This window comes from Coregonus clupeaformis, chromosome 14, assembly GCF_020615455.1.
Source record: "Coregonus clupeaformis isolate EN_2021a chromosome 14, ASM2061545v1, whole genome shotgun sequence".
Classification (NCBI taxonomy): Eukaryota; Metazoa; Chordata; class Actinopteri; order Salmoniformes; family Salmonidae; genus Coregonus; species Coregonus clupeaformis.
The window spans coordinates 1,637,613-1,654,516 of record NC_059205.1 but is presented as its reverse complement, the minus strand read 5'-3'; the positions used below and the strand labels follow the sequence as shown (position 1 = coordinate 1,654,516).

General features: G+C 44.8%; 1 protein-coding gene across 1 annotated transcript in view; it reads right to left on the bottom strand.

Annotated features, from left to right (window-relative positions):
• LOC121581616 (pituitary adenylate cyclase-activating polypeptide type I receptor-like) overlaps nt 1-16,904 on the bottom strand; it is a 104,184-nt gene that overhangs the window by 41,373 nt on the left and 45,907 nt on the right. The window contains exons 4-5 of the mRNA XM_045224872.1: nt 2,706-2,816; nt 2,472-2,572 (exon numbers count right to left, since the gene is read on the bottom strand). Coding sequence (XP_045080807.1) covers nt 2,472-2,572; nt 2,706-2,816 — 212 coding nt within the window. The remainder of the gene's footprint in view (nt 1-2,471; nt 2,573-2,705; nt 2,817-16,904) is intronic.

Here is a 16,904-nt window from a genome sequence, read left to right as displayed (position 1 = left end):
TACATACACCTTAGCCAAATACATTTCAACTCAGTTTTTCACAATTCCTGACATTTAATCCTAGTAAAAATTCCCTGTCTTAGGTCAGTTAGGATCACCACTTTATTTTAAGAACGTGAAATGTCAGAATAATAGTAGAGAGAATGATTTATTTCAGCTTTTATTTCTTTAATCACATTTCCAGTGGGTCAGAAGTTTACATACACTCAATTAGTATTTGGTAGCATTGTCTTTAAATAGTTTAACTTGGGTCAAACGTTTCGGGTAGCCTTCCACAAGCTTCCCACAATAAGTTGGGTGAATTTTGGCCCATTCCTCCTGACAGAGCTGGTGTAACTGAGTCAGGTTTGTAGGCCTCCTTGCTCGCACACGCTTTTTCAGTTCTGCCCACAAATGTTCTGTAGGATTGAGGTCAGGGCTTTGTGATGGCCACTCCAATACCTTGACTTTGTTGTCCTTAAGCCATTTTGCTACAACTTTGGAAGTATGCTTGGGGTCATTGTCCATTTGGAAGACCCATTTGCGACCAAGCTTTAACTTCCTGACTGATGTCTTGAGATGTTGCTTCAATATATCCACATAATTTTCCTTCCTCATGATGCCATCTATTTTGTGAAGTGCACCAGTCCCTCCTGCAGCAAAGCACCCCCACAGCATGATGCTGCCACCCCCGTGCTTCACGTTTGGGATGGTGTTCTTCGGCTTGCAAGCGACCCCCTTTTTCCTCCAAACATAACGGTGGTCATTATGGCCAAACAGTTCTATTTTTGTTTCATCAGACCAGAGGACATTTCTCCAAAAAGTACGACCTTTGTCCCCATGTGCAGTTGCAGACCGTAGTCTGGCTTTTTTATGGTGGTTTTGGAGCAGTGGCTTCTTCCTTGCTGAGCGGCCTTTCAGGTTATGTCGATATAGGACTCGTTTTACTGTGGATATAGATACTTTTGTACCTGTTTCCTCCAGCATCTTCACAAGGTCCTTTGCTGTTGTTCTGGGATTGATTTGGACTTTTCGCACCAAAGTACGTTCATCTGTAGGAGACAGAATGCGTCTCCTTCCTGAGCGGTATGACGGCTGCGTGGTCCCATGGTGTTTATACTTGCGTACTATTGTTTGTACAGATGAACGTGGTACCTTCAGGCGTTTGGAAATTGCTCCCAAGGATGAACCAGACTTGTGGAGGTCTACCATTTTTTTCTCTGAGGTCAAGCAAAGAGGCACTGAGTTTGAAGGTAGGCCTTCAATTGACTCAAATGATGTCAATTAGCCTATCAGAAGCTTCTAAAGCCATTACATAATTTTCTGGCATTTTCCAAGCTGTTTAAAGGCACAGTCAACTTAGTGCATCTAAACTTCTGACCCACTGGAATTGTGATACAGTGAATTATAAGTTAAATAATCTGTCTGTAAACAATTGTTGGAAAAATTACTTGTGTCATGCACAAAGTAGATGTCCTAACCGACTTTCCAAAACTATAGTTTGCTAACAAGAAATTTGTGGAGTGGTTGAAAAATGAGTTTTAATGACTCCAACCTAAGTGTTTGTAAACTTCCGACTTCAAATGTAGTATATGACCTGCAAGAGATACACGGTTATAGTACATATTATAAACTGGGTTGTTCAAGCACTGAATGCTGATTGGCTGACAGCCATGGTATATCAGACCGTATACCACAGGTATGACCAAACATTTATTTTTACTGCTCTAATTACATTGGTAACCAGTTTATAATAGCAATAAGGCACCTATGGGGTTTGTGGTATATGGCCAATATACCACGGCTAAGGGCTGTATCCAGGCACTCTGCGTTGTGTCGAGCGGAAGAACAGTCCTGATCCGTGGTATATTGGCCATAAATCACACCCCCTCGGGCCTTATTGCTTAAGTATATGTCATGCAAGAGACAGGGACACAATGATATAGTACATAGCATATGTCGTTCAAGAGAGAAACTGTTATAGTATATATTATATGTCCTGCAAGAAAAACACTGTTATATTACATAGTATATTTCCTGCAAGTGCCAGAATCCCACACGGTTATACTCTTTGCAATGTTCAACGGAAGTATTGAAATAAATTGTGAAAGAAGATCTGGTTCTAGGTTTTAGAGGTCCTAGGTTGTTACCTGTCTGGTTCTAAGTTCTAGAGGTTAGGTTCTAGGTTCTTACCTGTCTGGTTCTAAGTTCTAGAAGTTAGGTTCTAGGTTGTTACCTGTCTGGTTCTAGGTTCTAGAGGTTAGGTTCTAGGTTGTTACCTGTCTGGTTCTAGGTTCTAGAGGTTGTTCTAGGTTGTTACCTGTCTGGTTCTAAGTTCTAGAGGTTAGGTTCTAGGTTCTTACCTGTCTGGTTCTAAGTTCTAGAAGTTAGGTTCTAGGTTCTTACCTGTCTGGTTCTAAGTTCTAGAAGTTAGGTTCTAGGTTGTTCCCTGTCTGGTTCTAAGTTCTAGAAGTTAGGTTCTAGGTTCTTACCGGTCTGGTGGTGTTGTCGTCTGACAGACAGGCGTCAACATAGTGAGGAAACGTTTCTGACCAGCCCTCCTCTGTACAGTTCCTACTGATCCAACCAATCTCTGAAACAAACACACGCATAAACACACACACACTAAATCTAAAAAAAATGGTATACCATAGCACTTCAATCCATATAAACATGCCAACCCATACTGTTTGAATCAGTAGCACAGTAGAAGCTGTAATACATACCATGGTCAGGACTCAGCAGCACGTGGAAGACTTCAGGACATCTGACTGAAACCACCTCACCTACGGCTGCGGCCTGCCAACAAGCCAGGTCATCCCACATCCGCGGACAGCCTGCAACACACAGGGTATATCTCTCATACAGTAGCAGGGAACACATCTCTGTCTGGATGAAGCCAATTACCTTTTAAAAACCAGAGAGGAGAGAAGCACACCGAGCCAGACAGACAGACAGACCCAGAGGTAACCAATTAAACCTGTCTACACCATCACTCTGAATAACACACACGTCCGCACACATACACACACGTCAGTGATAATGCAATCCCTCTAGAGGAGAATGACTAGTGTTTATCTGAATAATATTTCAGGATTCAATCTAACTAAAGTTACAGGTAGTTTGGCGAACCGATGCTAACTAGCGTTAGCGGTATGCGTATCTGCTAGATACCCATAGACTTCCAGCAATTACGCTAACGCTAGATAGCCTCTAACTTCCTTCATACTGGAGACACTGCCAATATTTCACAGTATCCCTTTAAATTACCATAGAAACACCATAAAACAACAGACCTGAGTGACATCCATCACCTCTACTGAGGCTTCGACATCACAACCATAATGTCATAACAACCATGATGTCATAGAGTAGTCTGAGACAGCTGGAATACAGCCAACCTGAGACAATGCTAACAGCTTACTGTAGCTTCAAGCTGTAGCTCAACAAGAGACAATAAGTCTCTCTCTCTCTCTCTCTCTCTCTCTCTCTCTCTCTCTCTCTCTCTCTCTCTCTCTCTCTCTCTCTCTCTCTCTCTCTCTCTCCCCCCCCCCCCCCCCCCTCTCTTCTCTCTCTCTCTCTCTCTCTCTCTCTCTCTCTCTCTCTCTCTCTCTCTCTCTCTCTCTCTCTCTCTCTCTCTCTCTCTCTCTCTCTCTCTCTCTCTCTCTCTCTCTCTCTCTCTCTCTCTCTCTCTCTCTCTCTCGTGTTGTCAACAGAAACAGAGGCAGAGTGAATGTTGCTTTACAGAGCTAATTTAGGCACTCTACAGGAAGACAGCAGCACTGCCATAGTCAGGAGAGATGACTACAGTGTATATGAAGACAGCAGCACTGCCATAGTCAGGAGAGATGACTACAGTGTATATGAAGACAGCAGCACTGCCATAGTCAGGAGAGATGACTACAGTGTATATGAAGACAGCAGCACTGCCATAGTCAGGAGAGATGACTACAGTGTATATGAAGACAGCAGCACTGCCATAGTCAGGAGAGATGACTACAGTGTATATGAAGACAGCAGCACTGCCATTGTCAGGAGAGATGACTACAGTGTATATGAAGACAGCAGCACTGCCATAGTCAGGAGAGATGACTACAGTGTATATGAAGACAGCAGCACTGCCATAGTCAGGAGAGATGACTACAGTGTATATGAAGACAGCAGCACTGCCATAGTCAGGAGAGATGACTACAGTGTATATGAAGACAGCAGCACTGCCATAGTCAGGAGAGATGACTACAGTGTATATGAAGACAGCAGCACTGCCATTGTCAGGAGAGATGACTACAGTGTATATGAAGACAGCAGCACTGCCATAGTCAGGAGAGATGACTACAGTGTATATGAAGACAGCAGCACTGCCATAGTCAGGAGAGATGACTACAGTGTATATGAAGACAGCAGCACTGCCATAGTCAGGAGAGATGACTACAGTGTATATGAAGACAGCAGCACTGCCATAGTCAGGAGAGATGACTACAGTGTATATGAAGACAGCAGCACTGCCATAGTCAGGAGAGATGACTACAGTGTATATGAAGACAGCAGCACTGCCATAGTCAGGAGAGATGACTACAGTGTATATGAAGACAGCAGCACTGCCATAGTCAGGAGAGATGACTACAGTGTATATGAAGACAGCAGCACTGCCATAGTCAGGAGAGATGACTACAGTGTATATGAAGACAGCAGCACTGCCATAGTCAGGAGAGATGACTACAGTGTATATGAAGACAGCAGCACTGCCATAGTCAGGAGAGATGACTACAGTGTATATGAAGACAGCAGCACTGCCATAGTCAGGAGAGATGACTACAGTGTATATGAAGACAGCAGCACTGCCATAGTCAGGAGAGATGACTACAGTGTATATGAAGACAGCAGCACTGCCATAGTCAGGAGAGATGACTACAGTGTATATGAAGACAGCAGCACTGCCATAGTCAGGAGAGATGACTACAGTGTATATGAAGACAGCAGCACTGCCATAGTCAGGAGAGATGACTACAGTGTATATGAAGACAGCAGCACTGCCATAGTCAGGAGAGATGACTACAGTGTATATGAAGACAGCAGCACTGCCATAGTCAGGAGAGATGACTACAGTGTATATGAAGACAGCAGCACTGCCATAGTCAGGAGAGATGACTACAGTGTATATGAAGACAGCAGCACTGCCATAGTCAGGAGAGATGACTACAGTGTATATGAAGACAGCAGCACTGCCATAGTCAGGAGAGATGACTACAGTGTATATGAAGACAGCAGCACTGCCATAGTCAGGAGAGATGACTACAGTGTATATGAAGACAGCAGCACTGCCATAGTCAGGAGAGATGACTACAGTGTATGTGAAGACAGCAGCACTGCCATAGTCAGGAGAGATGACTACAGTGTATATGAAGACAGCAGCACTGCCATAGTCAGGAGAGATGACTACAGTGTATATGAAGACAGCAGCACTGCCATAGTCAGGAGAGATGACTACAGTGTATATGAAGACAGCAGCACTGCCATAGTCAGGAGAGATGACTACAGTGTATATGAAGACGCAGCACTGCCATAGTCAGGAGAGATGACTACAGTGTATATGAAGACAGCAGCACTGCCATAGTCAGGAGAGATGACTACAGTGTATATGAAGACAGCAGCACTGCCATAGTCAGGAGAGATGACTACAGTGTATATGAAGACAGCAGCACTGCCATAGTCAGGAGAGATGACTACAGTGTATATGAAGACAGCAGCACTGCCATAGTCAGGAGAGATGACTACAGTGTATATGAAGACAGCAGCACTGCCATAGTCAGGAGAGATGACTACAGTGTATATGAAGACAGCAGCACTGCCATAGTCAGGAGAGATGACTACAGTGTATATGAAGACAGCAGCACTGCCATAGTCAGGAGAGATGACTACAGTGTATATGAAGACAGCAGCACTGCCATAGTCAGGAGAGATGACTACAGTGTATATGAAGACAGCAGCACTGCCATAGTCAGAGAGATGACTACAGTGTATATGAAGACAGCAGCACTGCCATAGCCAGGAGAGATGACTACAGTGTATATGAAGACAGCAGCACTGCCATAGTCAGGAGAGATGACTACAGTGTATATGAAGACAGCAGCACTGCCATAGTCAGGAGAGATGACTACAGTGTATATGAAGACAGCAGCACTGCCATAGTCAGGAGAGATGACTACAGTGTATATGAAGACAGCAGCACTGCCATAGTCAGGAGAGATGACTACAGTGTATATGAAGACAGCAGCACTGCCATAGTCAGGAGAGATGACTACAGTGTATATGAAGACAGCAGCACTGCCATAGTCAGGAGAGATGACTACAGTGTATATGAAGACAGCAGCACTGCCATAGTCAGGAGAGATGACTACAGTGTATATGAAGACAGCAGCACTGCCATAGTCAGGAGAGATGACTACAGTGTATATGAAGACAGCAGCACTGCCATAGTCAGGAGAGATGACTACAGTGTATAGAAGACAGCAGCACTGCCATAGTCAGGAGAGATGACTACAGTGTATATGAAGACAGCAGCACTGCCATAGTCAGGAGAGATGACTACAGTGTATATGAAGACAGCAGCACTGCCATAGTCAGAGAGATGACTACAGTGTATATGAAGACAGCAGCACTGCCATAGTCAGGAGAGATGACTACAGTGTATATGAAGACAGCAGCACTGCCATAGTCAGGAGAGATGACTACAGTGTATAGAAGACAGCAGCACTGCCATAGTCAGGAGAGATGACTACAGTGTATATGAAGACAGCAGCACTGCCATAGTCAGGAGAGATGACTACAGTGTATATGAAGACAGCAGCACTGCCATAGTCAGGAGAGATGACTACAGTGTATATGAAGACAGCAGCACTGCCATAGTCAGGAGAGATGACTACAGTGTATATGAAGACAGCAGCACTGCCATAGTCAGGAGAGATGACTACAGTGTATATGAAGACAGCAGCACTGCCATAGTCAGGAGAGATGACTACAGTGTATATGAAGACAGCAGCACTGCCATAGTCAGGAGAGATGACTACAGTGTATATGAAGACAGCAGCACTGCCATAGTCAGGAGAGATGACTACAGTGTATATGAAGACAGCAGCACTGCCATAGTCAGGAGAGATGACTACAGTGTATATGAAGACAGCAGCACTGCCATAGTCAGGAGAGATGACTACAGTGTATATGAAGACAGCAGCACTGCCATAGTCAGGAGAGATGACTACAGTGTATATGAAGACAGCAGCACTGCCATAGTCAGGAGAGATGACTACAGTGTATATGAAGACAGCAGCACTGCCATAGTCAGGAGAGATGACTACAGTGTATATGAAGACAGCAGCACTGCCATTGTCAGGAGAGATGACTACAGTGTATATGAAGACAGCAGCACTGCCATAGTCAGGAGAGATGACTACAGTGTATATGAAGACAGCAGCACTGCCATAGTCAGGAGAGATGACTACAGTGTATATGAAGACAGCAGCACTGCCATTGTCAGGAGAGATGACTACAGTGTATATGAAGACAGCAGCACTGCCATAGTCAGGAGAGATGACTACAGTGTATATGAAGACAGCAGCACTGCCATAGTCAGGAGAGATGACTACAGTGTATATGAAGACAGCAGCACTGCCATAGTCAGGAGAGATGACTACAGTGTATATGAAGACAGCAGCACTGCCATAGTCAGGAGAGATGACTACAGTGTATATGAAGATAGCAGCACTGCCACTAGTCAGGAGAGATGACTACAGTGTATATGAAGACAGCAGCACTGCCATAGTCAGGAGAGATGACTACAGTGTATATGAAGACAGCAGCACTGCCATAGTCAGGAGAGATGACTACAGTGTATATGAAGACAGCAGCACTGCCATAGTCAGGAGAGATGACTACAGTGTATATGAAGACAGCAGCACTGCCATAGTCAGGAGAGATGACTACAGTGTATATGAAGACAGCAGCACTGCCATAGTCAGGAGAGATGACTACAGTGTATATGAAGACAGCAGCACTGCCATAGTCAGGAGAGATGACTACAGTGTATATGAAGACAGCAGCACTGCCATAGTCAGGAGAGATGACTACAGTGTATATGAAGACAGCAGCACTGCCATAGTCAGGAGAGATGACTACAGTGTATATGAAGACAGCAGCACTGCCATAGTCAGGAGAGATGACTACAGTGTATATGAAGACAGCAGCACTGCCATAGTCAGGAGAGATGACTACAGTGTATATGAAGACAGCAGCACTGCCATAGTCAGGAGAGATGACTACAGTGTATATGAAGACAGCAGCACTGCCATAGTCAGGAGAATGACTACAGTGTATATGAAGACAGCAGCACTGCCATAGTCAGGAGAGATGACTACAGTGTATATGAAGACAGCAGCACTGCCATAGTCAGAGAGATGACTACAGTGTATATGAAGACAGCAGCACTGCCATAGTCAGGAGAGATGACTACAGTGTATATGAAGACAGCAGCACTGCCATAGTCAGGAGAGATGACTACAAAGTGTATATGAAGACAGCAGCACTGCCATAGTCAGGAGAGATGACTACAGTGTAATAGAAGACAGCAGCACTGCCATAGTCAGGAGAGATGACTACAGTGTATATGAAGACAGCAGCACTGCCATAGTCAGGAGAGATGACTACAGTGTATATGAAGACAGCAGCACTGCCATAGTCAGGAGAGATGACTACAGTGTATATGAAGACAGCAGCACTGCCATAGTCAGGAGAGATGACTACAGTGTCGATATGAAGACAGCAGCACTGCCATAGTCAGGAGAGATGACTACAGTGTATATGAAGACAGCAGCACTGCCATAGTCAGGAGAGATGACTACAGTGTATATGAAGACAGCAGCACTGCCATAGTCAGGAGAGATGACTACAGTGTATATGAAGACAGCAGCACTGCCATAGTCAGGAGAGATGACTACAGTGTATATGAAGACAGCACTGCCATAGTCAGGAGAGATGACTACAGTGTATATGAAGACAGCAGCACTGCCATTGTCAGGAGAGATGACTACAGTGTATATGAAGACAGCAGCACTGCCATAGTCAGGAGAGATGACTACAGTGTATATGAAGACAGCAGCACTGCCATAGTCAGGAGAGATGACTACAGTGTATATGAAGACAGCAGCACTGCCATAGTCAGGAGAGATGACTACAGTGTATATGAAGACAGCAGCACTGCCATAGTCAGGAGAGATGACTACAGTGTATATGAAGACAGCAGCACTGCCATAGTCAGGAGAGATGACTACAGTGTATATGAAGACAGCAGCACTGCCATAGTCAGGAGAGATGACTACAGTGTATATGAAGACAGCAGCACTGCCATAGTCAGGAGAGATGACTACAGTGTATATGAAGACAGCAGCACTGCCATAGTCAGGAGAGATGACTACAGTGTATATGAAGACAGCAGCACTGCCATAGTCAGGAGAGATGACTACAGTGTATATGAAGACAGCAGCACTGCCATAGTCAGGAGAGATGACTACAGTGTATATGAAGACAGCAGCACTGCCATAGTCAGGAGAGATGACTACAGTGTATATGAAGACAGCAGCACTGCCATAGTCAGGAGAGATGACTACAGTGTATATGAAGACAGCAGCACTGCCATAGTCAGGAGAGATGACTACAGTGTATATGAAGACAGCAGCACTGCAAGCATTGTCAGGAGAGATGACTACAGTGTATATGAAGACAGCAGCACTGCCATAGTCAGGAGAGATGACTACAGTGTATATGAAGACAGCAGCACTGCCATTGTCAGGAGAGATGACTACAGTGTATATGAAGACAGCAGCACTGCCATAGTCAGGAGAGATGACTACAGTGTATATGAAGACAGCAGCACTGCCATAGTCAGGAGAGATGACTACAGTGTATATGAAGACAGCAGCACTGCCATAGTCAGGAGAGATGACTACAGTGTATATGAAGACAGCAGCACTGCCATTGTCAGGAGAGATGACTACAGTGTATATGAAGACAGCAGCACTGCCATAGTCAGGAGAGATGACTACAGTATATATGAAGACAGCAGCACTGCCATTGTCAGGAGAGATGACTACAGTGTATATGAAGACAGCAGCACTGCCATAGTCAGGAGAGATGACTACAGTGTATATGAAGACAGCAGCACTGCCATAGTCAGGAGAGATGACTACAGTGTATATGAAGACAGCAGCACTGCCATAGTCAGGAGAGATGACTACAGTGCATATGAAGACATTGCAGCACTGCCATAGTCAGGAGAGATGACTACAGTGTATATGAAGACAGCAGCACTGCCATAGTCAGGAGAGAGATGACTACAGTGTATATGAAGACAGCAGCACTGCCATAGTCAGGAGAGATGACTACAGTGTATATGAAGACAGCAGCACTGCCATAGTCAGGAGAGATGACTACAGTGTATATGAAGACAGCAGCACTGCCATAGTCAGGAGAGATGACTACAGTGTATATGAAGACAGCAGCACTGCCATAGTCAGGAGAGATGACTACAGTGTATATGAAGACAGCAGCACTGCCATAGTCAGGAGAGATGACTACGTGTATATGAAGACAGCAGCACTGCCATAGTCAGGAGAGATGACTACAGTGTATATGAAGACAGCAGCACTGCCATAGTCAGGAGAGATGACTACAGTGTATATGAAGACAGCAGCACTGCCATAGTCAGGAGAGATGACTACAGTGTATATGAAGACAGCAGCACTGCCATAGTCAAGAGAGATGACTACAGTGTATATGAAGACAGCAGCACTGCCATAGTCAGGAGAGATGACTCCATTGTATATGAAGACAGCAGCACTGCCATAGTCAGGAGAGATGACTACAGTGTATATGAAGACAGCAGCACTGCCATAGTCAGGAGAGATGACTACAGTGTATATGAAGACAGCAGCACTGCCATAGTCAGGAGAGATGACTACAGTGTATATGAAGACAGCAGCACTGCCATAGTCAGGAGAGATGACTACAGTGTATATGAAGACAGCAGCACTGCCATAGTCAGGAGAGATGACTACAGTGTATATGAAGACAGCAGCACTGCCATAGTCAGGAGAGATGACTACAGTGTATATGAAGACAGCAGCACTGCCATTGTCAGGAGAGATGACTACAGTGTATATGAAGACAGCAGCACTGCCATAGTCAGGAGAGATGACTACAGTGTATATGAAGACAGCAGCACTGCCATAGTCAGGAAAGATGACTACAGTGTATATGAAGACAGCAGCACTGCCATAGTCAGGAGAGATGACTACAGTGTATATGAAGACAGCAGCACTGCCATAGTCAGGAGAGATGACTACAGTGTATATGAAGACAGCAGCACTGCCATAGTCAGGAGAGATGACTACATTGTATATGAAGACAGCAGCACTGCCATAGTCAGGAGAGATGACTACAGTGTATATGAAGACAGCAGCACTGCCATAGTCAGGAGAGATGACTACAGTGTACAGTGGGGGAAAAAAGTATTTAGTCAGCCACCAATTGTGCATGTTCTCCCACTTAAAAAGATGAGAGAGGCCTGTAATTTTCATCATAGGTACACGTCAACTATGACAGACAAATGAGAAAAAAATCCAGAAAATCACATTGTAGGATTTTTAATGAATTTATTTGCAAATTATGGTGGAAAATAAGTATTTGGTCAATAACAAAAGTTTCTCAATACTTTGTTATATACCCTTTGTTGGCAATGACACAGGTCAAACGTTTTCTGTAAGTCTTCACAAGGTTTTCACACGCTGTTGCTGGTATTTTGGCCCATTCCTCCATGCAGATCTCCTCTAGAGCAGTGATGTTTTGGGGCTGTCGCTGGGCAACACAGACTTTCAACTCCCTCCAAAGATTTTCTATGGGGTTGAGATCTGGAGACTGGCTAGGCCACTCCAGGACCTTGAAATGCTTCTTACGAAGCCACTCCTTCGTTGCCCGGGCGGTGTCTTTGGGATCATTGTCATGCTGAAAGACCCAGCCAAGTTTCATCTTCAATGCCCTTGCTGATAGAAGGAGGTTTTCACTCAAAATCTCACGATACATGGCCCCATTCATTCTTTCCTTTACACGGATCAGTCGTCCTGGTCCCTTTGCAGAGAAACAGCCCCAAAGCATGATGTTTCCACCCCCATGCTTCACAGTAGGTATGGTGTTCTTTGGATGCAACTCAGCATTCTTTGTCCTCCAAACACGACGAGTTGAGTTTTTACCAAAAAAGTTATATTTTGGTTTCATCTGACCATATGACATTCTCCCAATCCTCTTCTGGATCATCCAAATGCACTCTAGCAAACTTCAGACGGGCCTGGACATGTACTGGCTTAAGCAGGGGGACACTCAGGATTTGAGTCCCTGGCGGCGTAGTGTGTTACTGATGGTAGGCTTTGTTACTTTGGTCCCAGCTCTCTGCAGGTCATTCACTAGGTCCCCCGTGTGGTTCTGGGATTTTTGCTCACCGTTCTTGTGATCATTTTGACCCCACGGGGTGAGATCTTGCGTGGAGCCCCAGATCGAGGGAGATTATCAGTGGTCTTGTATGTCTTCCATTTCCTAATAATTGCTCCCACAGTTGATTTCTTCAAACCAAGCTGCTTACCTATTGCAGATTCAGTCTTCCCAGCCTGGTGCAGGTCTACAATTTTGTTTCTGGTGTCCTTTGACAGCTCTTTGGTCTTGGCCATAGTGGAGTTTGGAGTGTGACTGTTTGAGGTTGTGGACATTATACTGATAACAAGTTCAAACAGGTGCCATTAATACATGTAATGAGTGGAGGACAGAGGAGCCTCTTAAATAAGAAGTTACAGGTCTGTGAGAGCCAGAAATCTTGCTTGTTTGTAGGTGACCAAATACTTATTTTCCACCATAATTTGTAAATAAATTCATAAAAAATCCTACAATGTGATTTTCTGGATTTCTTTTTCTCAATTTGTCTGTCATAGTTGACGTGTACCTATGATGAAAATTACAGGCCTCTCTCATCTTTTAAGTGGGAGAACTTGCACAATTGGTGGCTGACTAAATACTTTTTTTCCCCACTGTATATGAAGACAGCAGCACTGCCATTGTCAGGAGAGATGACTACAGTGTATATGAAGACAGCAGCACTGCCATAGTCAGGAGAGATGACTACAGTGTATATGAAGACAGCAGCACTGCCATTGTCAGGAGAGATGACTACAGTGTATATGAAGACAGCAGCACTGCCATAGTCAGGAGAGATGACTACAGTGTATATGAAGACAGCAGCACTGCCATAGTCAGGAGAGATGACTACAGTGTATATGAAGACAGTAGCACTGCCATAGTCAGGAGAGATGACTACAGTGTATATGAAGACAGCAGCACTGCCATAGTCAGGAGAGATGACTACAGTGTAAATGAAGACTGCAGCACTGCCATAGTCAGGAGAGATGACTACAGTGTATATGAAGACAGCAGCACTGCCATAGTCAGGAGAGATGACTACAGTGTATATGAAGACAGCAGCACTGCCATAGTCAGGAGAGATGACTACAGTGTATATGAAGACAGCAGCACTGCCATAGTCAGGAGAGATGACTACAGTGTATATGAAGACAGCAGCACTGCCATAGTCAGGAGAGATGAATACAGTGTATATGAAGACAGCAGCACTGCCATAGTCCCAGGAGAGATGACTACAGTGTATATGAAGACAGCAGCACTGCCATAGTCAGGAGAGATGACTACAGTGTATATGAAGACAGCAGCACTGCCATAGTCAGGAGAGATGACTACAGTGTATATGAAGACAGCAGCACTGCCATAGTCAGGAGAGATGACTACAGTGTATATGAAGACAGCAGCACTGCCATAGTCAGGAGAGATGACTACAGTGTATATGAAGACAGCAGCACTGCCATAGTCAGGAGAGATGACTACAGTGTATATGAAGACAGCAGCACTGCCATAGTCAGGAGAGATGACTACAGTGTATATGAAGACAGCAGCACTGCCATAGTCAGGAGAGATGACTACAGTGTATATGAAGACAGCAGCACTGCCATAGTCAGGAGAGATGACTACAGTGTATATGAAGACAGCAGCACTGCCATTGTCAGGAGAGATGACTACAGTGTATATGAAGACAGCAGCACTGCCATAGTCAGGAGAGATGACTACAGTGTATATGAAGACAGCAGCACTGCCATTGTCAGGAGAGATGACTACAGTGTATATGAAGACAGCAGCACTGCCATAGTCAGGAGAGATGACTACAGTGTATATGAAGACAGCAGCACTGCCATAGTCAGGAGAGATGACTACAGTGTATATGAAGACAGCAGCACTGCCATAGTCAGGAGAGATGACTACAGTGTATATGAAGACAGCAGCACTGCCATAGTCAGGAGAGATGACTACAGTGTATATGAAGACAGCAGCACTGCCATAGTCAGGAGAGATGACTACATTGTATATGAAGACAGCAGCACTGCCATAGTCAGGAGAGATGACTACAGTGTATATGAAGACAGCAGCACTGCCATAGTCAGGAGAGATGACTACAGTGTATATGAAGACAGCAGCACTGCCATTGTCAGGAGAGATGACTACAGTGTATATGAAGACAGCAGCACTGCCATAGTCAGGAGAGATGACTACAGTGTATATGAAGACAGCAGCACTGCCATTGTCAGGAGAGATGACTACAGTGTATATGAAGACAGCAGCACTGCCATAGTCAGGAGAGATGACTACAGTGTATATGAAGACAGCAGCACTGCCATAGTCAGGAGAGATGACTACAGTGTATATGAAGACAGCAGCACTGCCATAGTCAGGAGAGATGACTACAGTGTATATGAAGACAGCAGCACTGCCATAGTCAGGAGAGATGACTACAGTGTATATGAAGACAGCAGCACTGCCATAGTCAGGAGAGATGACTACAGTGTATATGAAGACAGTAGCACTGCCATAGTCAGGAGAGATGACTACAGTGTATATGAAGACAGCAGCACTGCCATAGTCAGGAGAGATGACTACAGTGTAAATGAAGACTGCAGCACTGCCATAGTCAGGAGAGATGACTACAGTGTATATGAAGACAGCAGCACTGCCATAGTCAGGAGAGATGACTACAGTGTATATGAAGACAGCAGCACTGCCATAGTCAGGAGAGATGACTACAGTGTATATGAAGACAGCAGCACTGCCATAGTCAGGAGAGATGAATACAGTGTATATGAAGACAGCAGCACTGCCATAGTCAGGAGAGATGACTACAGTGTATATGAAGACAGCAGCACTGCCATAGTCAGGAGAGATGACTACAGTGTATATGAAGACAGCAGCACTGCCATAGTCAGGAGAGATGACTACAGTGTATATGAAGACAGCAGCACTGCCATTGTCAGGAGAGATGACTACAGTGTATATGAAGACAGCAGCACTGCCATAGTCAGGAGAGATGACTACAGTGTATATGAAGACAGCAGCACTGCCATTGTCAGGAGAGATGACTACAGTGTATATGAAGACAGCAGCACTGCCATAGTCAGGAGAGATGACTACAGTGTATATGAAGACAGCAGCACTGCCATAGTCAGGAGAGATGACTACAGTGTATATGAAGACAGCAGCACTGCCATAGTCAGGAGAGATGACTACAGTGTATATGAAGACAGCAGCACTGCCATAGTCAGGAGAGATGACTACCGTGTATATGAAGACAGCAGCACTGCCATAGTCAGGAGAGATGACTACAGTGTATATGAAGACAGCAGCACTGCCATAGTCAGGAGAGATGACTACAGTGTATATGAAGACAGCAGCACTGCCATAGTCAGGAGAGATGACTACAGTGTATATGAAGACAGCAGCACTGCCATAGTCAGGAGAGATGACTACAGTGTATATGAAGACAGCAGCACTGCCATAGTCAGGAGAGATGACTACAGTGTATATGAAGACAGCAGCACTGCCATAGTCAGGAGAGATGACTACATTGTATATGAAGACAGCAGCACTGCCATAGTCAGGAGAGATGACTACAGTGTATATGAAGACAGCAGCACTGCCATAGTCAGGAGAGATGACTACAGTGTATATGAAGACAGCAGCACTGCCATAGTCAGGAGAGATGACTACAGTGTATATGAAGACAGCAGCACTGCCATAGTCAGGAGAGATGACTACAGTGTATATGAAGACAGCAGCACTGCCATAGTCAGGAGAGATGACTACAGTGTATATGAAGACAGCAGCACTGCCATAGTCAGGAGAGATGACTACAGTGTATATGAAGACAGCAGCACTGCCATAGTCAGGAGAGATGACTACAGTGTATATGAAGACAGCAGCACTGCCATAGTCAGGAGAGATGACTACAGTGTATATGAAGACAGCAGCACTGCCATAGTCAGGAGAGATGACTACAGTGTATATGAAGACAGCAGCACTGCCATAGTCAGGAGAGATGACTACAGTGTATATGAAGACAGCAGCACTGCCATTGTCAGGAGAGATGACTACAGTGTATATGAAGACAGCAGCACTGCCATAGTCAGGAGAGATGACTACAGTGTATATGAAGACAGCAGCACTGCCATTGTCAGGAGAGATGACTACAGTGTATATGAAGACAGCAGCACTGCCATAGTCAGGAGAGATGACTACAGTGTATATGAAGACAGCAGCACTGCTATAGTCAGGAGAGATGACTACAGTGTATATGAAGACAGCAGCACTGCCATTGTCAGGAGAGATGACTACAGTGTATATGAAGACAGCAGCACTGCCATAGTCAGGAGAGATGACTACAGTGTATATGAAGACAGCAGCACTGCCATAGTCAGGAGAGATGACTACAGTGTATATGA